Source organism: Anguilla rostrata, chromosome 13 (genome assembly GCF_018555375.3).
Source record: "Anguilla rostrata isolate EN2019 chromosome 13, ASM1855537v3, whole genome shotgun sequence".
Classification (NCBI taxonomy): domain Eukaryota; kingdom Metazoa; phylum Chordata; class Actinopteri; order Anguilliformes; family Anguillidae; genus Anguilla; species Anguilla rostrata.
In genome coordinates this window covers 10,948,644-10,971,819 of record NC_057945.1, presented here as the reverse complement: position 1 = coordinate 10,971,819, position 23,176 = coordinate 10,948,644, and the positions used below count along the sequence as shown (strand labels likewise).

General features: G+C 48.6%; 1 protein-coding gene across 2 annotated transcripts; it reads left to right on the top strand.

Annotated features, from left to right (window-relative positions):
* Positions 1–742: 742 nt before the first annotated feature.
* On the top strand, positions 743–22,983 carry LOC135238518 (transmembrane protein 198-like). Of its 2 annotated transcripts, XM_064306481.1 has the most exons (6): positions 743–1,031; positions 17,075–17,188; positions 17,308–17,549; positions 19,659–20,234; positions 20,684–20,832; positions 21,381–22,983. In XM_064306481.1, the coding sequence occupies exons 3-6, from the start codon at positions 17,396–17,398 to the stop codon at positions 21,528–21,530; spliced, it is 1,029 nt and encodes a 342-aa protein (XP_064162551.1). In that variant the 5' UTR covers positions 743–1,031; positions 17,075–17,188; positions 17,308–17,395; the 3' UTR covers positions 21,531–22,983. The 2 variants fall into 2 exon arrangements, with proteins under 2 accessions (XP_064162551.1, XP_064162550.1); XM_064306480.1 differs by lacking the exon at positions 17,075–17,188 and having other exon boundaries at positions 745–1,031.
* Positions 22,984–23,176: the final 193 nt, after the last annotated feature.

The window sequence follows — 23,176 nt, the reverse complement described above, 5'->3', positions numbered from 1 at the left end:
TTTTCTTTCATGTTGTGTGAAGTCTGTTGTATTGTGTGTTCAAATCTCCAAACTGAAGACAGGCTGAGCAACACAGCTCTGTTAAAGGCAGATTAGAACAGAGCCCTTCTTTCTTCTCAAACCATTGAGTAGAAATTTTGAAATAAAATTTGCCTAAACCGAATCTAGATTTTTTTTTTCTTTTCCACTATATGTAAGCCATTAAGGGCCCCAATCAACTGTTTTTTCCTCATGAAATACACTTGTTACAAAGTTGGAGGAGATGCTATGTATTTGCATTGCACAGTGAACTCCTGCTGTTTAAAAAATATAATAGCCTACATTCTACATTTCAATTTTCAATGAAAATACTGAAATGTAGGCTGTTCTGTTTTTGAAGACTGGGTAGGTTAGGTATTTCCCAAGACAAGCCGTTGTGACAATAATGTAGCCCCACCCTGGGTTCAAGAAACCAATAAATAGATTTTTTAAAAGAGTAGTTGCTGCCACTACAATGTATATTAAATGTCTAGGGACACGACTAATTTGCATAAAGTTAAATATGTAACAACAATACTAATCTGAGCAAAAACAACAGGGATCTCTGTCCCTCTTATAAAACAGAAAACAAAGGCTAACCCAGCGTCACCTCCATCGTGCTGGCGTTAGGTCTTCCCTGCCTACCCCCTCTCTCACGTAACCGTCGGGAACAGATGGTCTCTTGGCTATGATGATGTTCAACGGTTTCAGCTGCTATAGCTGCTAGAGATACCCTCCCCTCGCACCCAGCCCCCAATTTTTTCCGAGACTTGGAGTTTGTGTTTGAAAAACCTTGAAACGTTTGGGCATCAATTTACAGTCGAGAGAGAGAGAGAGGCGGGGAGGGAGAGAGTGGGGGGAGGAAACCATTTGGTCTCCTAACTTTTTCCAGACGTAAGTTAGCTACTTCGCCAGCGAACTGGCTAACATTAGTTCATGCTGGATAGGCTAATAGTTGCCTCGTATAAATGAAGTTAAATGAACAAGAAATTAACGGCAGCAGCAAAATCAAGGTAGGCTCTTATCTAAACATTTCTCGTTCTCTCACTGTCCTCAACAGAGCAGGAAAGAGTAATAGAAAACAGCTTAATAATAACTGCCCCGTGTGTTCCAGCCAGGAAGAAAGCACCGTCAAGGCATTTTTGGGAAGTGGGCTGATTTGGGTAGAGAAAGACTGATCTTTTCTGTAAATACGTATTGATAACGTTAATCGCCAAAAGTCCGATTCGCTATCTTCTTTGATGTGCTGTGCTGTCGCGTACGCGTCCGTGGCGTGGGTCCCTTCGGTCACCGGAGGCAAATTCACGTAGCAAAAGGAAAGGATTTAACTTTTCACTTATCCGTTTATCCATTTCTGAATTTGAAAGCCCTGCACGACTGGCAGTTGTATTCCAGTGAAAGTAAATATAAGTTAGGTTGCTGTCTTTGTCGCTTTTCATCTGTCCGCTCAAGTCTTTACAGCGGATGGGCTCTTCGTATATAGGTATAGTAGACAGTAACGTTATGTTTCCTGCCTACAACGAACGATGAGTTCTTTGGCATTCCACACATCGAAGAAAACATAGTTTACAGTCATCCAATAAGAGTAATTTAAGTTACATTCACTGGATTTGCTAGATGCAACTTTACTATTCTGCCATCACCTAAGCATCGCAGCTTTATTTATTTATTTATTTATTTATTTATTTATTTATTTATTTATTTATTTATTTATTCATGATGAACACACCTAACAAAAGTAAATGCATGAACGCTAATGGCTGATAGTTTCATTATATCGGATAATTGGATGTCTAATTTCATAATCACTGTGGTTTTAAACTAACAGTTTTGCTGTTCTGTGCTTACTCGGGAGCCATCCATACGACTGTAAGGCCTATTGTGTGCTTCCATGTGTATACGCAGTTTAAGTGGTGCGCAGCGTCACTTGTTGATTGTACAAGTTTAATAATAAGGTGGAAAAGCTATGGCAGCTGAAGGTAATTTAAAAACAAAAGGAGAGTTCATTTAGTCAACAAAAAGGGTCTTCAAAACAATTTCTTCAAATCCCGAATTTCAGGTTCTAGTTCTACCAGTAGGCTATACGTTCATGTTTACCATGTATGCATAAACCAGATTCAGCATTTTTGTCCTGGTTGTGCATTTGTCATTGTCAGGTTTTTTAAATTTTTGGTCTTGTAAAGTTACACGATTTAAAAACTGGTTTATACTGCAGGTGTTTACAGCAATGTGAGGAATGGGAGTTGTAATTGCATGTATTGGCTTATTGAGCTTTTTTCAGTGCGGATACCTCATGTCTATCGAAAAGCATTAAATATTTTTGTAATTTCATAAAATAGTCTGGCAGATTTTCATGGAAAGAAACATGGTGTGCTTGCTCTCGGTGTGGTAGCTATTTTGGCTAATTTTGGGCTGTTTTGTCCCCTGTTCAGTCAGGTCAGATACATATTGTTTACTGCCCACTGCTTTAGCACCAACACTGTCTGCTCTCTTAACTTTGACTCACTCTTCCAGTATTAGACATGTTTTTGGGAAGAGCGTATAGACATTTTAGTCACTTAGACTGAACACATAGCATCCATTGTTCATATTATTTTGGGGGATTTGGATGCTGTGTGTGTGTGTGTGTGTGTGTGTGTGATTTTGCCTTCACTGAAATGTCATGACAGTTCAGGTCCTGAGACTCCAGTTACCCCCACTTACACCCCCAGTAAGAGGGGATCAGATGGCTTTCTTTGGCTCTGCCTCAGAATGTTATGACTGCCCCTCCCTCCCTTTCATCCTTTTATTGAAGTGCTTCTTTCACTCTCCAGTGACCCCGAATATTAAAATGTGTAATGAAACATAAATTGCCCTAAAATTGGTTGTCAACAAATGCTCAGTTATTCAATCATAACTGAATTGGGTCATTATCATTTGCTTTGTCTTTGAATTCTTCATTATCTGCTGGGTGGTTAGTTTTAGTGGCCAGGTGTCCACACTTTCGCTTGTTTTCATGTAATCATTTGCAATATAGCACATTAAGCAGAATGTGAATAGGGGCTGATGGGTAACTTGGTAACTTGGTAAAAGCACCACGAGTGAGCACCGCGGTCTTGGATCGAGTCTGACCTGTTACATTGCTGACTGTGGCGTACAGTTGGCTTTGTGTCGCCCAAGGGATATAGGAGGAAGGACTCAGTCAGTGGGGTACAGCAGCAGTCATTGCTTGAGCGACCCATACCGTCACTGCTGGCCCGTGTGCCCTGTGGCTTGCTCTCTGTGCACATGTATGACTGGGTCTCCTCCACCCCCGCTCTACATGCACACGGCACACAAAGCAGCTGGCTGACACCGCGTGCTTTGGAAGAGAACCGCAAGTCTTTATTCTCCTGAGCTGGTAGCAGGGCGTGTACAGTATATAAGCCTGCTTACACATAATTCACGAACCGGACTTTCCAAATACGGATGGGATTAGGGATGCCATATTAAAATAAGGCAATGTAAATGACAGACTTTAACTCTTCATGGTATGCATGGCTATTTCTGTCATAGTGTGGCTTAAATAATCCCTCTCAACATGAAAAGCTGAAAATGATCAACTTGTTAGAGTACCCGGACTGTAGTTGTGGTTGGAACAGAACCCAGCGCACGCGGGGGGTCCCCAGGAGCTCGTCTGAGAGCCACCGCTTTGGCAGGTCCCGCTGTGCTCCGAAGCCGTGCCTCGATCTGGCCCCGCCGGTGCTTGGACAGGGAGGGTTTACGTATTATTGACACGTTGGCATCAAACTGGAACCAAACAGTTCCATTTGTTTACGCGGCTCGTGCAGTTCTGGTTTGGCAGCGCCATTAAGTGTCTGTGCCTCAGTCTGTACCGAGCGGCACGTTGTTTTCCTGGCCAAATACTCACTTGCGGCTCGCAAACTGGTTACGGCGGTTTGGCGTTTTGAGCCGTTACATGGTCCTACTGAGAGTTATGGTGTGCGTGCTAGGGAATGGTGAATAGTTTTACCGTTGTCGTCATAGCCTTCATTTTTACTTCTTGTGGCAACAGGCCTTTAGTTTGCCAGCATGGTTGTGTCAGTCTATACATGTTCTCTTCTTAAAAATATGTGTGTATTATTCTTGTCCCCTTGTTCGTATTGCCCAGTTTTATTTGTAAACCCATCCCACCCTCGCTACACCCTCCCTCAGTCCAGGAAAGCACAGACCGTCACGTGCGCTCTGTGGAATACGCGCCGCCAGCCGCCACCTCTGTGCACTCCGCAGTCCCAGAGCTGGGTTGAGCAGCGCTGCAGGAGCCAGCTACGTGCTGCGTGGCCACGACTGGATTCCAGACCGTGCGGTTCCACCGCGCCAAGACCGAGCGCTTCAGCTGGACGTCCCGTCCAGCGCCCAGCAGCCTGTTTCTCGTCTTTCGTTTTTTGTTATTCTTTCCTCCGGCTCTGTCCACCTGAGAGGTTCTTGGCTTTGATTTGGGCTGCTCCCCTCCGCCTGGCTCCTGGCGCTCTCGGGCGCGGGCCTGCGGCTCCTCGGAGGATTTGGCTGCCTGGTTCTCGGCCAGGTTTCCATTGTCCCGATTATTTGTTTAAATTTTCCTTGTTTGGTTCTGATTTGCGAAGGTCTTCTTTGTCGGTTGTTCTCTTTCGCACAGAGTGCAGTGTACTTTTCCGCGACCCAAGTTCTTACTTACAAACTTTAAGGCGTTTACGGTGCATGTGCCAACAACCGGAACCACCAGACGAGCGCCAAAAAATAAGCAAAGCGGAGAGGCGGGGGCCTAAAATGCAAGCCGCTCGGCTATCCCTCGCGAATGAGCCAGACTGCCCCCCCCGCCGATGTCCGCATATCGAAGGCCCCCGCGTTGAGCGCGCACTCTTTTTCACCCTTTGGTTTGTCTCCAGTTCTCACACACACTCGTCAGCCCACAGCACACAGAGCAGGGGTCTGTTCCCTCAGCCGCATCGCCCATTGTAATGGAGGAGCTTTTTTTCCCCCCCCCTGTTTTCCTTAGGACTGCCTTCCCCCGTGGATTTCCCCTCCTCTCTGTGTCTGCTCAGAATTTTCCGTCTTTTGTGATCCAATTGCCAAGATATCTCTGTTCCGTAGGCCATTCAGACTTTCTCTGCGGAGTTGGCTCGGCTGAAAGGGCCATCTTGTGCTGTCATGGTCGACTGTATTTCCTCAATGTGATTACAACCCTGATCTCTTGGCCGTTTGGCCTCATACCGATCGCCCCTGTGCGCTCGCATTACCGCGAAAAGCAGTCCTGTGCTTAGTCCTGTGGATGTTTCGGTCCTTTTTTTCCCCCCTTCATTTTTGAAGTCAGCTGTTTTCGGAATCACCTCAATCTCTTGAGCATCTGGAAAGAAAGGGAAATGAGAGTTTCCTGCAATCAGGCTCTGGCAAGATTTAATCAGTATTAGGTTACAGGTCAGTTTGCTTCAGTTTCCACCTCCCGATTGGTGGCCCACCTGCATGGCGATTGTGACTCATCCGATGATCTAACTGACCATTGGTCCATTAGCAATGCTGAGAGTTTAAAATATATGATAGTGGATAGAGATGTAAAATATTCTCATTCACACGTCTGACTACAAAAGCCCATTTCACCCATCCAGGCTGTTAAAATTGGTCTCATTTTCAGAACTCATGCTGAGTGGTCCCCAGGATTCTTTTTAAAAAAAAACAAATTATTAACTGATAATTACTAATAATGAAATAATAGCAGATTAGTAACTTTTTATATATATCGGTTTTGTGATTCTGTATTTGCCGCACTATGAATTTGTTTTATTGACGGGTAATTAAGTAAAGCTTTCTTACTTACTAAAACCTAAAATCCAAATCGCTGTTCCGGCTCTCACTGACCATGCCTGTGGCTCTTGCATTCCGTGAAAGTAGCCACCGAGTGGCTGAGATTACTGCTAATACTCACATGAACCCTTTCTTTGTTAATTCTTTGTGCTTTCAGGGTGGGACGGATTGAACAATTCAGTTATACATTCGTGGTGATTTATACCATGTGCTGGGAGATCTATATCAAGTTTGGTGGTTGACATGTGGTGGATAGAATATGTATGAGCAAAGTTTAAATGTGTGTGGATGTGCGTGTGCGTACATGTGTTGATGTGTGTGTTGTACAGTACGTGTGTGTGTGTGTGAGTAGCCTTATGCATGTACAAGTGTGCATGAGTCTGTGTGTGCATACATACAAGTGTGTGTCAGTCTGAGGCACGCAGAAAGTGAATGCTATCAGTTATCAGTTGCGCAACGTCAGTGTTGAACATGTTCAGACAGGCTCCTCGCTGTTATCCGTGTCCTTTTATTACGCAGGGAGGCTTTGGCCTCGTCTAATGTGCTGGTGTATTTCTGTCCTGACCGCACTGGGGAGCGTCAGTAAGCACAGGCCCAGACGCCCTGCTGGAGCAGGCGGTGCTGCAGGCTAAGAGGCTCAGTGCACTGTGGGGCTGGGAGGGTGGAGCAGGCGGTGTTGCAGGCTAAGAGGCTCAGTGCACTGCGGGGCTGGGAGGGTGGAGCAGGCGGTGTTGCAGGCTAAGAGGCTCAGTGCACTGTGGGGCTGGGAGGCTGGAGCAGGTGGTGTTGCAGGCTGAGAGGCTCAGTGCACTGTGGGGCTGGGAGGGTGGAGCAGGCGGTGTTGCAGGCTAAGAGGCTCAGTGCACTGTGGGGCTGGGAGGGTGGAGCAGGCGGTGTTGCAGGCTAAGAGGCTCGGTGCTCTGTGGGGCTGGGAGGCTGGAGCAGGCGGTGTTGCAGGCTAAGAGGCTCAGTGCACTGTGGGGCTGGGAGGGTGGAGCAGGCGGTGTTGCAGGCTAAGAGGCTCAGTGCACTGTGGGGCTGGGAGGGTGGAGCAGGCGGTGTTGCAGGCTAAGAGGCTCAGTGCACTGTGGGGCTGGGAGGGTGGAGCAGGCGGTGTTGCAGGCTAAGAGGCTCAGTGCACTGTGGGGCTGGGAGGGTGGAGCAGGCGGTGTTGCAGGCTAAGAGGCTCAGTGCACTGTGGGGCTGGGAGGCTGGAGCAGGCGGTGTTGCAGGCTGAGAGGCTCAGTGCACTGTGGGGCTGGGAGGGTGGAGCAGGCGGTGTTGCAGGCTGAGAGGCTCAGTGCACTGTGGGGCTGGGAGGCTGGAGCAGGCGGTGTTGCAGGCTAAGAGGCTCAGTGCTCTGTGGGGCTGGGAGGGTGGAGCAGGCGGTGTTGCAGGCTAAGAGGTGCAGTGCACTTTGGGCCTGGGAGGGTGGAGCAGGCGGTGTTGCAGGCTAAGAGGCTCGGTGCACTGTGGGGCTGGGAGGCTGGAGCAGGCGGTGTTGCAGGCTAAGAGGCTCAGTGCTCTGTGGGGCTGGGAGGCTGGAGCACTCTGGGGAGAACCCACCGCTGCGCATGATTACACAGCAGGCACGAAGCGGGACGGCCACCAGGAGCCTCCTAATGATAGAGCTCACCCTGAAATGACAGAGATGGAAATTAGTGGGAGAGCTTGTCCTGCAAGGCCTGACTGTCCCCCCCCCCCCACTTTTATTACATGAAAAGTTCTTTATCTGGTCTCAATTGACAGTGTAGCATTTCAATGATTATTATTTGTGATGCTTAATATAAATTATGCGAACAGAGGTGTTTTGCCGAGCAGATAATTACAGCAAAGAAAACCCGGAGGACTGAACTTACCAGAACTTGTGGCAGAGATCCTTTGCCAGAAGGTAACTTCAGAATGGCAAGTGCAGCTGCGTGTGCGTCTGCTACAGCATGGCCTTCTGAAACACCGCCTCCGAACCCTCGCCTGGTCTGAGCTCGCGTCGGTTCGGTTCACGAGGAGGTCGCCTGGGTTGGTTTCTTCACGGGAGCTCACAGTTGTCTTCGCCAGCTAAACAGTTTTCCGCTGCGAGTCTCAGTTCTTGGTTGTCACCGCTGGAATCGACCCGTCACGGCCGCGGTTATTTAGGGGCGTTTCACAACGGGCCGCTGTGAGCCCCGCTCACTGCTCGATTGCTTTAAGATGGGCGACGGGGCCCACCTCTGGGACGCATTGTTTGGGCTGTCACGTTGCTATGACTCACGCGGGGGGGGTGCGCGGTCGGCGTTGGCGGGCGGTGACAGGGCTAGCCCCTAGCCGCTAGCGACGCGCCTTTCCGGAGACCGTCGCACACGTGACTTCCCCAGCGCCCCCCCCTGCCTCCTCGCCGCGTCGCGCTGTTCCTCCCGCCCCTCTCTCGCCGGGCCCTTCGGGAGCAGAAAGGCCCCCTTTGTGTGCGCGGCTCTTTGTGAAAGGCCTCCGACGAGCAGCTGTGCGGCTCCGCGGCTCCGGGCCGGGCCGGGGCTCTCTGAGAGAGACAAATCGCACAACGATCGGGAAGATCCACACTCCAGAATAAAAGGCTTCGCTTTCTCTAGGTTTGATTTCCCCCTTGTAACAAATGGCGCAGTACTGAAGTTGGCAAACAATTCAAATACTCCTTGGCCTTCACAACATCACACAAAAAGCATTTCGGTAATTGATTTAGTGTGGATGTTATGTGCAGCACTGAAGGTAAACATTGTCCTTATTTTTTGTGTAAACTAATAATGATTGGAGTAACCAACAGATGGAAATGGTTGATATGACAAACAAGGAGTCACAATAGAAAGTTTTTGTGAAAGTTTCTGGTTAGCGTGAGATACTTTTTAGAGGCTCTGCTATTTATGTTTTGATTGCATTGTTTGTTGTACATTTTTTTATATAACGTTCCTGCATTTGAAGGATACTCAGCTGAAATGTTAATAGGAGATATTTGCTTAAGCATGGCCTTGCTTGCTGTGTTTCCACTGAGAGGGAAGTAAAGAAACATGGTATCTCAATTGAAAAGGCTGTAGTAATACCTGTGTTTTCGGGACAGGGAAGTGCACTCGTTTGTCATAATGTCAGTGTGAGTCAGATAAACACGTCTTCTTGACTTGCCAAGGCAAGCGGCTGGCCTGTTATCACGGTTTGAGTTGACTGAGCGTACTGATGACCCGGGTCAGCTTGCTGTCTAAATGTTTGGCTAGCCTCACGTGTAGCTGGCCTACAGCTAAGGCAGCTCTGTGGAAATGCCTCAGTACAACTGACCTGCAGCTAAGGTCAGTCAGTGGAAATGCCTCAGTACAACTGACCTGCTGCTAAGACAGCTCAGTGGAAATGCTTGAGGTGTAGATGATGACCTACAGCTAAGGCAGTTAACTGGTGAAGTGTCTTAGAAGTGTCCTGTCATCCTGATGTACTGCATGTGCTACTTATTTTCTTCATGCCTTTTGGAGCTAGGGAATATCTTTGTCTCATTACGTGACAGCGCCTGGTCGGTCATGTGACTACAGCCTGCTTAGTCATCCACCGCAGTCATTGTCAACGCTCTCCCAGAATTACAGAAGACGTGGTGATGAAACAGACATCCAGATGTGACGGGGAGGAAAGTTAAAGTGGGTGACAAAAAGCTGTTGATATAAAAACACAGCCTAACTGGGCTCCAGGTCTCAGTCTGCTTTTAAGACAAATTTCTCATAGCAGTGCAACAGAGAACTCACAGGCAGCCACTGGGAACTAAATCATTAAAAATTGGGCCTTCACAATAGTTTTGGACATCAGTGAAGGCTTCCCTCGGCTGAAGCAAGGCTAAAATGTTCGTGGTTTTTGCCAAAATCGTGGCAGGGGGTTTTCCTCATTCATTCTGGGAACAGTGCATGTTTGAGAGGAGAGTGTCTGAGAGAAAGAGAAAGAGGGTGTTTTGGGGGGGGTGGGGAGGGGGCGGGGCGGGGGCATTGGCAGTGAGTTTCCCACTATTTATCAAAAATCAGAAGCTGGGGCAAATAAACACCACGTCAGAACTCTTTGACTACTTAGGCTTTTTTTTTGTTTTTGCTTGAGAGAAGAAAAACAGTTCATGTTCTTTTATAAAGTCCAAGGTTGCATGTAATAAATTAACCAAATTTACATAAAAACATTTGATTTCCAGCACCAAACGTTTCAATGGACATCAAACAAGGTTTTCTGAGAGAAATGGAATAGGAATACATTGAAAGATATGTATGAAAAATTATAATGATAAATAGCCTATATTACATTTAATTTTAAACATAAAAAAGAGTGATAATCTATACAGCATATTTGCCCACATGGTGTGAAGTGTTGCAATATCTTTTTTGATCTTGATTATGTAATTTATCTACTTTACATGTATTGCAGCATATCTCCTTAGGGGGCTGGCTCATCGACACTGCCGTAGTTTTGTTTGTAAATGCGGAAGTTGTTCTCCAGTATATATCGTCAGATGTGACGTAGATCACAGCAGCAGCTGTTATGAGGCGCTTGATGGTGTTGTGAGTGCTGTTTCGGGTGGAGGACCTCAATGGGGTCATGGTTGTAACCACACATAATTAACCCCTAAGCCTCCCTCAGACTGTGCATATTCCCAAAGCATTTGAGTGTGGTTTCACAAGAACATTCTAGACATTTTAAGTGGTTGCTTCCAGATCAGATCCTCCCCAGCTAGTGTGAGAGAGCCAGTCCTTCTCGAGGCCTCACGTGTGGAATATGAGGCGTTTTCACAGCTGGATTCGTCCGTTGGGTTAGTACCGAGTACTTCCTGTCGTGTTTCCAAAGGCAAACGTTCGGAAGACAGGATATTAGATAGGGTTTCCTGTTGTGTCCGAGACAAATGTTTGGAAGACGGGAGATGAGATGAGGGCTTCCTGTCCTGTCCGAGGCGATCAGTTGGGAGTCGAGTGGAGCCCACGCTTGCCGAGCCTCTCCCAAACACCGAAACTTTCCCAGAGTCTCTTCGGCATCTCTGTATCTTGGAAGCCAAACTTTTCTGTTCTGTTCTGTTTTCCCCCCTGTTGATCATTCATGGAGTTTAAACTGCACGCAAAGCAAACAGACGTCCTGTTTAAGCTGGGGCATGTTTTCTTGTTTTCGTGGAGCTCAAAAGTGCATTTACATAATGTTTCTGAAAGCCGCTTAACACCCCCACCCGTCCCCCCCACCCCATCCCACCCCACCCCGTCCCACCCCACCCCGTCCCCCCCACCCTGTCCCGCTCCGTTGTAGCAACAGCCCTGCAAAAACCCCAGACTGCACAGAACGTGTGGGTTCCTAACAACAGGGTGTTTTTGCGCGTTACAGACCGTCTCGTCGAACTGGTTTTTCGATTCAGGGGAAGATCAGGCCAGAGCTTGAAAGCCCACGAGAACACAGTCCCTGTAACTGTCATTTTCCCCTCTCTGCTTCCTGCGTTTGTGGCTGGATCTATGAACTAGACTCTTTAACACTGGAGGGGAGCTTCCTGTTATTTGTCACAAGCAGTGATACACAGCGGCATTTGCATTATAAGCTATATATAACATTTTTCGAGGGTAGCAGTGACCTGGATTCAGTTCATAAACATGAGTGTTAATTCTTTCACTTATTAGTAGTTGTATAATTGTAAACGTAAAGGGCAAGCGTTAACTGAACCCCAGCCAGGGACTTTGGATTGTTGAGGTTATGAAGTGGACTGTTGGTGAAGTGATGTTCACATGTGACGAAGGCCTGGTCTCGACTGACCGGACACCCCCTGGTGTTTTTCGGATCTCCGCGCGGTAACCGGACCCTCGTTTGGACGGGAGCCGGGAGGTTCGTTTGTAGAGCATACACCCCTGACTCCCGACTTCCTGTTCTGTTTCCTGTCCCTGAGGGAAGGTCGGGGAAGAAAACACTGACCCCGAACCAGGCTCACCTTCCTCCTCTCAGTCTGCGTTTCCTGAGTAGGAGCACAGATGCTTTATTCACAGACCAGATATCGAGCTCCAAAATTCTGTCTGTTCTGATTCGACTGCTCATTAGGAATATTAATACAGAAAAGTCTGGTTGAAGGTATAACATCTCTTCTGTACCTGGACATGGGAGTTCAAAGAAAGAAGGAAATGCAGAGGTGAATATCTGGTTAGTAAATCGAATGTAATGATTTAACTAGTGGGGACAGGGGTCAAGGGCTAGAGGTCATGGCTCAGGAAGTGTAGCCTGCCTATTACTGAACGCTTAAGTGTGCAGCAATACTGACATCTGTGTGAGGCAGGAAATGCGTGTGCATCTGGCAAATAGCCATCCAATGTATATATTATGTAAAATGTATGTAAATATATACAATGTTTGACACACAGTGAACAATAGAAGACTGTTGGTATAAATGAGGTGGTTCGTATTTGTGCAAGCACGTTTTTGGCAAGTGTGCAGATGCACAGTGGTGGCTATATGGCATCTCTACATTGGTCTGCTTTATAGCTTTCAGAGGGAGGGGGGATTCATTGGGAAAATGCTGAGAGAGGGAGCGGGGGAGGGGTGCCGGGCAGACCCCTGGCAGCTGTTGGCAGCCGGGGGGAGATGCCAGCCGATGCTCACTCCCACAGTCCCGGTGCCCACTGGTTTGTTTAACAGCTGGGCAGTGAAGTAGGTGCCCAGCTATCTAGGCTCCCTTATGCAGGACCTGCCTGAAACTCCGCCCCCCTACTCTACATGACAACCCTTTGAAGAGTGGGTGTTTTGGAATGTTTTCTTCAAAATTCTAAGTCAGTGTTCTAGAACTCCATTATGCTTGGTTTACCAGTAGTGTTTGTTATAACATCATTAGAATGTTCAGTTAAGAACATTCTAATCACGTATGTGTGATGTTACACCTTAAAGGGTTAATTAAACACTCACCATTTTGGCTCACGGCTTTCCCAGGTGCATAGTGCACCGTCCTTGTTTTTTCACGTTTGTTAGAAACGAGACAATGCGCTGTATTAAAAGAAGGACAATGCGCTGTGCACCTGGAAGGTGTGCCCCTGAACCGCGCTAGTGATGTAAATAATGTCTGTGTGCGGTCTGCATTTTTCATGTTTATAAGTGTTCCAAGAGACAAGCACCAGTACCATAATATTTTGTAATTAAATACCCCCAAATAAACCATTTTGAAGCTTTCGGGTGTCACTTGAACCATGTTCCATGGTAACTGTTTGCCTCTGGTGATTTGGAAAGGGGCCGTCTGGTTGCCACAAAGAACCTCAGAGTCTCGCTTTCCCTCCAACTTTTTTCTTCTTCACTTGTTTTGAATTTCAGCTCCCTTTGCTGCTCATTAAGTCTGTGGCTTTGGGGCGTAAATGCAGTCAGGTTTAGTTTCTGAGGCAGTCGTGTCGGTACCACGGCTACGCGAGTGAGCTCAGTGGCCCAGTAAGACGGATTGAAACGGAATGAGAGTGAACCCCATAAACTCTCCTTAGCTCCCCGTGCTCATTCACAGTCGGGGGTGCTTGAGAAGGACGCTGGCTGGTCCCAGAGCTTAGTCTGTGCCCGTACCCCCCCCATCCCCCCATCCCCCCCCCAAAACAAACCCGCCCCTCTCTGCATCTCGAGGGGCGTCGGTGCCCGCATTCCAAACAGCCCCCTTCATCTCCTCCTTTTCGCCTTCTCTCCCTCTTCTCTTTGCAAGGGTTACCCAGCATGCAGTGCGGGCCCTGCCAGCGGAGGTCACGGTCGGTCCTCGGTCTTTGTGAGCCATAATGGCTCCATTCTCCCGGGGCTGATCGCACCCCAGCCCGCTGAGCACAGGCTCCCATTGTGAGCGCGGAGAGAGGGACGGACACACGGACAGCGGAGTGGGAGGCGCTAGTGTGTGCGTGCGTGTGTGTGTGTGTGTGTGTGTGTGTGGATGTGTGTGTGCATGTGCGTGTGTATGTGTGATGGTGTGTGTGTGTGTGTGCGGATGTGTGTGTTTGTGTGTGTTGCTATGTGTGTGTGTGTGTGTGTGTGTTGCTGTGCATGTGTGATGTGTGTGTGGATGTGTGTGCGTGTGTCTGTGTGTGTGTGCGCGTTTGTGTGCGTGTGTTGCTGTGTGTGTGTGTGTTGCTGTGTGTGTTTGTGTGCATCTGTGTACGTGTGTGTGTGTGTGTTTGTGTGCGTGTACACGTGTGAGTGTGATGAGTGTACACATGCATATGGTCTGGGGTGTGTATGCGTGTTTGTGGGCATGTCTGTGAGTGTACTTGAGCATGCACGTGTATGTGAATGTGTGTGTGCATGGAAGCATGTGGGATTGTGCTAGAGTGCATTTGTCTGCCAAGAGAGTGTGTTTGTGCAGGAGTGTGTGTGTAACTCCCAACTGCTTGTGTGTATGCACTTTACTAAAGATATAATACTTCCTGAATATATGGAAGTGTGCTAAAGTATTCTACAGATCAATAATGAACTTTAACCTCCTTAGCACCCCCTTTTTAACACAAGCCTAAAAGTGACGTATCCAAAATGAAATGGTTCCTGTTCTTGAACCCTTTTGACTACAGGCATAATATTGGTCTCTTCTGAAAGGTAACTCTTGGGAGTTAGAATTACTTTAAATATTACTGAAACAAAGTGACAGAAACAAAGTAACAGAAGTTCAAACACTAAAAGCGGAAGTTTTTTTCTCACCTAAAAGTTATTTTTTTGAGTGGATTATAGATGCTTGTGACTGTGGGCTTAGAAACACAATGCAACACAAAAAGTATGTTTCTCTGGATTGGAACATCTAACCCTAAAAGACAGTACTGTATCGTTCTGTAAAGACTGCTCTTGCAGTGACTGGTGCTCACGCTCAGCAGTGATATGGGGCTGCAGTGATGACTGAGCCGCATGTGGACTCTCTCCTGGCCAGCTGGTTTTTTCCGAGCGCGGCGTCCGGTTTCCCCGTCCTCCCCGCGGCAGAGGCAGGGCTCCGGGCCGGGAGGACGAGCTTGGGGGGAGAGGCCGGCCGGCCGGCCGCCCCGCGCACGGAAAAAAGAAAAGGGCGAGCGAGCAAGCGAGCGAAGGAGGGAGTTCTGGGGTGCTGTTTTCCAAACGACTATCATTCTTTCCGTGTCGAGTCACTGGGAAGGAGAGACTGAGGAGAGGGAGAGAGTGACTGAGAGTCAGAGAGAGAGAGAGAGAGTGAGAGAGAGACAGAGAGAAAGAGAGAGAGAGAGTGAGAGAGATACAGAGAGTGAGTGTGAGAGAGAGAGAAAGAGAGAGAGAGAGTGAGAGAGATACAGAGAGTGAGTGTGAGAGAGAGACAGAGAGAAAGAGAGAGAGAGTGAGAGTCAGAGAGAGAGAGGTACAGAGATAAAGAGAGAGTGAGAGAAAGATACAGAGTGAGAGAGAGAGATAGAGAGAGATACAGAGAGTGAGAGAGAGAGAGAGAGAGAGATACAGAGTGAGAGAGAGCGATAGAGAGAGATACAGAGAGTGAGAGAGAGAGAGAGAGAGAGGTGGGACGGGGGCCAGGGTTCTGGCTGTTCCTCTCCTGTCCTGAAAACGTGAGTGCGCTGTAATCAGATCGTTGCCCTGGTGAGCTCATAGCCGAGCCGCTCTCCAGAAGAGGGGGTGCAGCCCACTCCTCTACCTCCGCCCTGCGCTGTTCGGAGGAGGCTAGCTGTGTTAACCCCTCACTCCCCTGCGATCCCGGGAACCGCCGTTTCCCTGCATTTTAGCACATGCTGGACGGGGACACACCAGCCTGTCGGAATGCACGGATTTCTAAGTGAAGCCTCCACAGAATAGCGTGGCTCGTTTGCATCACATTCTTTGGTCCGAGGTGACTGTAGCCATAGTGACAGAAATTAAGGCCAGGATTGAATCAATTTGTCTTCAATTTGTCATGGACTCATGATTAAATTCAAGTGTTCATTTGTTTCTTCAGAGACCACCAGAATTTACTTGCCAAACCAAAAAGGCTTGGACACTTGGCACTGCATTTATTTTGTCAGTTATGGGCAAATGTTCGTTGAATCCTGGGTAAATTCAACTTCTCAGACAGACCTGATCAAAAATGGCACCATCAATTCCCCTTCCTATCATTCCATTACATTATAGCTGTTGCTCCAGCTTTTGTTTGTAATCAGACTTCTGTGCTGTGATTGGTTCCTCTGGTTCATTCAGGATGAGCTCCCTTTACAGGCAAACGCTTGTTACTAAGGGTTCACATAGACTAATTACCAAGTCATGCCTTCCCCATTGAGTGATGGTCTCTGCGCTATCCCTATTGGTCCCTGGCAACACCTCCTTATGATTCATACGTGTTTGCTGGTTGTGTTCATGAAGGGGATCTGCTGTACTCTGGTTATGGAGATTAGGATCGATTACATATATTAAGGCAGTAAACCTGTGCAGATTTGAGTAAAATATGGTGTTTAACAGGTATGGTCAATATATATTTTTGGCTGGACCGCAACAGCGGGGCCAGCCCTATAAAAGTGAATGTCTGTGACTGAGTGACTGAGTGATGAAGTTACACCATTGGTCGGCCGGTTCGGTCCAGCCATATACTAGGTTTTGACCTGGTCTTGTTTTCTGTGCAGTGGGATTCTTCACTAAGTGGGAATGATATTTGCTCTGTGTTGGGGCCTGACAGTCTGTCCAACTGCAGCTGGAACAGGCCTTCAGTATATAGGACCAGACTGTGTTGGGGACGTCGTTACAATCAAAGGGCCTAGGAGGTCACATGACCGGTACTCAGTATGTCAGTGGTCACCTATAGAGGACCTCTGTGTGTAAGCGGTCATATATTCACAGAGACACTGTGTGTAAACGGTCATATATTCACAGGGACACTGTGTGTAAGCGGTCATATATTCACAGGGACACTGTGTGTAAGCGGTCATATATTCACAGGGACACTGTGTAAGCGGTCATATTCACAGGGACACTGTGTGAGCGGTCATATTCACAGGGACACTGTGTGAGCGGTCATATTCACAGGGACACTGTGTGTAAGCGGTCATATTCACAGGGACGCGGTGTGTAAACGGTCATATATTCACAGGGACACTGTGTAAGCGGTCATATTCACAGGGACACTGTGTGAGCGGTCATATTCACAGGGACACTGTGTGTAAGCGGTCATATTCACAGGGACGCGGTGTGTAAACGGTCATATATTCACAGGGACACACGTAAGCGGTCATATTTGAATGACCGTTGTGGACGCGGTCACATTCACCGTGCTGCCGGTGAAGTCTCACGCAGCCGTCAGATTTCACAGCAGGCGCTCAGTCTGGCGGAGGATGACGCGACGCTAATTCCATTATTCCAGGTCTCCTCTTTCAGCAGATTACTACGGGATTTGGGGTGGGGCCAGGCCCAGCGCTGCGAGTGTCCATTGTGCTCAGCGGACCTGATTAGGATGTTTTCTCGAGGTCCTTGTGATGTATGTCTTTTGGTTCTGCGCTGCCATGAGTTTGGATGTCGTGGAAACGTATATAGCGCCTTCCTGACGGTTGCGTGTCTGGTGGGAAACTCAAGTGCTTCTTTCTCTTTTCTCCTCAGGTGGGACCTTCCCTGATGGGCTCTGAATAGTGCCCCACCCGCCCTGTTCGGTCCCCAAACTTCGTACTCCGTCTCCCGTCGGCGCAGGATGGCCGACCCCTTTCGGGTGGTCCCCGACGCGGCCGGGACGGGCGCGGCCGAGGTGGACGCGTGCGAGCTGGAGATCGAGAGGAAGTATGAGGTCATCCCCGCTATCATCTGCTCCATGTGCTGCCTCTTTGGGATCATCTACTGCTTCTTCGGTGAGTCCCCCCGGCAACCCGGCGTCCATAGCAATCGTCCAAGCAACCGGTGTCCGTAACAACTGTCAGCTGTTCCAGCTAATCTGTATGTGAGGGTCAGTGGAAGAGAGATGTCCCCAAACACCACACATTATTTATTTTCTTCTCTGAAGAAACAGTGTCTGTGGCGCATGCAAATAAGTGGACACACACTTGCACACACATACGCTTGCATGCACAAACAGTGACACACACATGTGCATAATAATGTACCAAAAAATTTATTTGGCTATTGTATTTGTATTGAAATTTGCATTGCCATTGTACTCTTGGGCGCTTCCTGCTATGTGTGTTGGTGTCCACAAGGGGGAGCAAGAAGGCAAGTACAAAGGCATATAAAGGTATTGTAGACATACTTTTTATTTTATTTCAATTTCACCAAAAATATAGATTATAACACAGACGTAATAAGTAATGTTGAAATGAGGAACAACCATTTTCAGCAAGCGTGTGTAATTAGATATTCAAATTCTAACAATTTGATTGTTTTTTTTCCTATTCAAAATATATTTGAATATCAAATCTAAGTTTGACAACCCTAACACACACACACTCTCACTCTCACTCATTCAAACTCAACATACAGAAAGTCCTGTAACCATTACATCACTGCCTTGGCGGTAGACAGTATCCAGGGTGTAGCGATTAAACCGGTCGCTATAAAACTTATTGTTCTTTGCTGTAAATCACTGTTCGTTCCCTGCCAATCTCCCGGGCTCTCTGGGATTCAGAGAGGTTCCCAGGTCTGGGCCATTTTACAGGACGGACCCGTCTACCATGAGCTAGGACAGGCCAGCTGTGAATGCAGTCAGCTCTGTCTGCTGCATTGCAGGGGTATCACCTGGGGGCTCTGTTCTCCCAGTTCCAAATCCATTTAGCCACTCAAGACCTGGCCGTGTCCGAATCAGCCTTCTAACTACTGCGTCCTCAAAGTGTGTGCTGTCTACTAAGGAAACTGCGTACTTTCTAGTACACGATGGGCAATATGCAAACAATATCCTCCATACCTTTTTCCGACGGTGCTGTGGAAGTGTCTTACACCTTTGTGGCCACGCTTACATTGTTGTTGTTGAAGGAAAATGTCAGTGAAACTGCGCTTCTAAATTTTTGACCAGAATGGTTGTTTACTTGGGCGACATAGCTCAGGAGGTAAGACCGATTGTCTGGCAGTCGGAGGGTTGCCGGTTCAAACCCCGCCCTGGGCATGTTGAAGTGTCCTTGAGCAAGACACCTAACCCCTAACCCCTAACTGCTCTGGCGAATGAGAGGCATCAATTGTAAAGCGCTTTGGATAAAAGCGCTATATAAATGCAGTCCATTTACCATTTACCATTTACTTCCTGAATAGCGAAACCCCGGAAATAAGTAGCCTATATCATTCTGGGATTTTAAGTATTCTACATCTTGAGAAAATCTTGCCTACTCAACAAATATGCTGAATCGTAGGCAAGCACGCTGATCTGGACACGGCACGTCTTTCCCAGGCGGCTGCTTTAAGGCTAATCCTCTGAAGTTGATGTCATCACGATTATGTGGATAAGCCAAGCACACAAGGTCTTTTAATTAACAGCATGTTTTACAGCAGTGTACCGATCCTTGCTGTTCAGGACGGTAATACTGGTCAGCAGCCACCTGGTGGATTTACAGTGTACTGCACCCTGGGATTGAACATCATCCAGTGCTGTTCACTTAGCCACTCTTACTTGATATTTTCTCAGAGCCTTGTTTCAAAATTTTAATTGATGGACACATAGCCATACATAAGTTTCTGGCTTACATGAAAAAACCTTGAGGTTGTGACTTCTCCATTACTGCCAGAAACCAGGCTGTTGGGTGGGCTGAAGCAGCTATTTTGATGCTCTTTTTCTGACTGAATTGTAAATGTAGCAATTCTTCACACATAATGCAGTATTGTGCCTTATATTCAGTTGTGGATTACAGTCCTCCACTCCCTTCATTTGTCTTTTTGATTTAACACCCACCCTCTTTTTTTCTCTCCCCCATTCCTACCCCCTCTTCCCTGGCTCCGCCCCTCTCCGCGGGGCCCGCCCCCCCTCCCCCCCCCCCCAGGCTACCGCTGCTTCAAGGCGGTCATGTTCCTGTCGGGCCTGATGTTCGGCTCGGTCATCATCTTCCTGCTGTGCCACAAGGAGCGCGTGCTGGACACGCAGCTGAGCGTGGAGGCCAGCGCGGGCATCGGGCTGGGCATCGGCGTGCTGTGCGGCCTGGTCACCATGCTGGTGCGCAGCGTGGGCCTCTTCATGACGGGCCTGCTGCTGGGCCTGCTGCTCGCCCTCGCCGCCCTGCTGGTGGTGGCCAGCTTCTACAGCGCGGGCACGGTGTGGGTGCCGCTGGGCGCGCTGCTGGGCGCGGGCATGCTGTGCGCCGTGCTGACGCTGCAGTGGCAGCGCCTCTTCACCGTGCTCTCCACCGCCGCCTTCGGGGCGGCCATCATGACCGTGTGCGCCGACTACTTCGTGGAGATGCTGGCACTGGGCGCGTACGTGTACGACTGCCTGCGCCTGGTCCCGGCCCCGCCCCTCTGCTGGTACAGCTGGGTCATCCTGGGCATCTGGCCCACGCTCAGCCTGATGGGCGTGCTGGTGCAGTGGAAGCTGACGGCAGAGGGCTTCTCGCACACGGAGGGTGAGTGATGGAGTGTGCGCCACCCCCCCTTACGGTCTGAGTCACAGCTCGGACAGGGACCATATTCCACCCCACCCCCCCCACCTCATACAGTCTCAGTCACAGCTCTGAGAAGGACCATCCCGCCCCCCATACTGTCTGAGTCACAGCTCTGAGTGATTCACTGTAGATGAGAGAGATGTAAGAGAAGACTGATTACTGTAGTGGAGCGTTTGTGGTTGTGTCTCTGCTGCAGTTTGAGCTGGAATGAATCAGCTTCTGTTCATTTCTGCCATTCTTTATGGTAATAAATGGCTCATGTTGGAATTGGATGTTAGAATTGTAATGTAGGTTGATGACTCAGAGGTTGAGGTTGACTGATTGTCTGCTTGTGTCTGTGTGTGTCCTTGTCTGTGTGTGTGTGTGTGTGTGTGCGTGCGTGCGTGCGTGCATGTGTGTGTGCTCCTCAGTGATCATCAGCCGGCGGCAGAAGCGGGTGCAGCTGATGCGGATTCGGCAGAAGGACGCGCGGAAGCGGCAGCAGAGCGCGGGGCAGGAGGGCACGTACCGCCGCAAACCGCTGCCCGTCAAGCGCTACGCCGGGGACCTGCTGGCGCCGGTCAGCCTCCGCCACACACCACACACGCGCCACACACGCGTCACACACACGGGGGGGCTTACTGCCGGGGCCTTAATAACCGCTCCAGTACTCATTACCGCCCCGGCTGAGACAGAGTTCTTCGCTCAGACGTGCCACGGTGCTGCTGGACGTGGGCTTTGAACCCGTGACCCGCGGGTCCAGGGTCCAGAGCTCAGAACACGCCGCGTGATACGGATGTGCCATCACTTCTCATTTCTCTGAACGATGTAAAAGATTAGCTCAGTCCGAGTGAACTTTATGCATGTAGCTGAATGCAGTTATGTGTGGAAGTGCATAGTAAATTACATCAATCTCTCTGTCTCTCTCTCCGTCTCTGTCTTTCTCTGTCTCTCTCCCTCTTTCTCTTTCTCTCTGTGTCTCTCTCTTTCTGTCTCTCTCTCCCTCTGTCTTTCTTTCTCTCTCCCCCTCTCTCTTTCTCTCTCTCTCTTCCTCTCTCTCTCTCCACTTCTCTCTCCCTCCCTCTCTCCCTCTCTCTCCCTCTGTCCCCCTCTCTCTCTCCTGCGCAGAGCTACCTGCAGAGTCTTCGCGATCGTCAGATGGGCACGGGGAACTCGCTCAGCAGCCTGGGCACCTCCAGCCACACCATGATCGACTTCGACTACGACACCGGCTCCACCGTGCCCCTCACCACCGCCAACCCCGTCATCAGGGTCTGAGGGAGGAGCCTCTTTCTGAGCCCCGCCCCTGTTCTAGTCCAGTTCGGCTCTCAAGGGTCGGGGGGGGGGGGGGGGGGTGGAGCCGCAAATCAAATCCTGGAGAGCCAATGGGCAGGCTCAGTCTCGTCTGTTTGGAGGGGGCGAGGGCCGCCTGTGCTTGATGGAGATGTTTTCACACACGTCTGCCCTCATCCACCGTCAGCCATGCTGGACCAGCCCTCTGTGACCTCCCTGCAGCTGCGCCTGCCCTGACATTTAGCCGTATCCCATCATGCACCAGGTGTGCGCGAAACTTCCGTTGGCTGATTGTGTGGAGAGAGCTGCATGGCCTGCCATTATCAGAGTGTGAATGATAAGCACAGATCCCCCAGGCACAGGGATCAGAAGAAGAAGCCCTGGACTCACTTAGCTCCCGGAACACAGAGAAAATCATGCTGTAGAAGTCAGAGTTTTTTTTTTGTTTGTTTTTATACAAATTTTAACGTTTTTTTTACGTTCCCCGTGTAGCTAAACGTATATGTCTGTATTCGTGGATCGAACCTTGGTGCTTGCGTTCAGGAATGAATGCAAACAGAACTGGCCTTTTGAACTGGAGAACACTTGACTGGCTTATGAGCTCAGAACAGTCCCTCCCTGTGTTCTACTCCGGGGACGTTGTTCTAAATGAGGACGCAACAAGGAAACGGGGCGGGGCACTAACTGGCAGTGAACTGGCCCCTTGGCCTGGAGTAAACCTGATTCTGGTCACACAAACAGACTCACTGGACAATTTTGAACAATTTTGGTCCTTTGTGTGGACCTACAGTCAAGTTGGTTCATGTTGATAATTTTGATGATGAACTGAGGAACCGAAGATCTTTCACGTTTGTGAGGTTTAAAAAGAGCATTACCATAGGCATGCCCCAGAATACTCGCTACAAGTCAGTTGGGGGGGGGGGGGGCTTGTTATAATTACAACCAATTAGACGTTTAACTTTTTCTTTATTTTAAAATATTGGTGCCTTTTTGTGATTCGCCGAAGAAACGTAGCAGTACAAGTTATTAATGCACTGTCATTCCTCTTCATAAGGGCAAATTAGCATTTTCTCTGCAGTTCACAGGTTTAACATTTGGAATGAATGTGAAATATTCTCATTTATAGTCTAAACTAATTTCAAGTTGGAAAAATAAATATTCCCTTGTTTTTATGGGAAAGTTCAGCAGACCTCTTGCTGTGTCTTTAATGCAGTGGTGTCCAGTCTTATCCAAAAAGGGCTGATTTGGGTGCCGGTTTTTGCTTCAGGCCAGCACTAATTCTACTTTCGGATAAGATTGGACACCCCTGCTTTAATTTCTATGAAGAGCATGTTCCAGTGTTACTCTGTTACTGAGAGTCAGTACTGACAACTCTCTGGAATTTGTACAGAAATTACAATAGGGAAATAAAATGAAACTATTAAACTAGAAAAAAAAATGCTGCCTGACTGCAAAGTACTTTTCTGAAGTAAAGGAAGTCCTGTGTCGATTGTTGTTGAATACTGGTTACCAAGCAACCGCTTCTGCTAGATGCAGTTCTAGAATGGAGCTCTGTGGCAGCAGATTTCCATGTCCCTTCCTTCCTATTGGTCAGTGCACTTGGGTCAACTGAGAGTTTATTTTTTCTTATG

Excerpts from the sequence above, each read along its gene's own strand:
- LOC135238518 (XM_064306481.1), top strand. The coding sequence starts at position 17,396 with ATGGCCGACCCCTTTCGGGTGGTCCCCGACGCGGCCGGGACGGGCGCG. Across the intron at positions 20,235-20,683 it reads GGGCTTCTCGCACACGGAGG|TGATCATCAGCCGGCGGCAG; the intron begins GTGAGTGATGGA and ends TGTGCTCCTCAG. Across the intron at positions 20,833-21,380 it reads CCGGGGACCTGCTGGCGCCG|AGCTACCTGCAGAGTCTTCG; the intron begins GTCAGCCTCCGC and ends TCTCCTGCGCAG.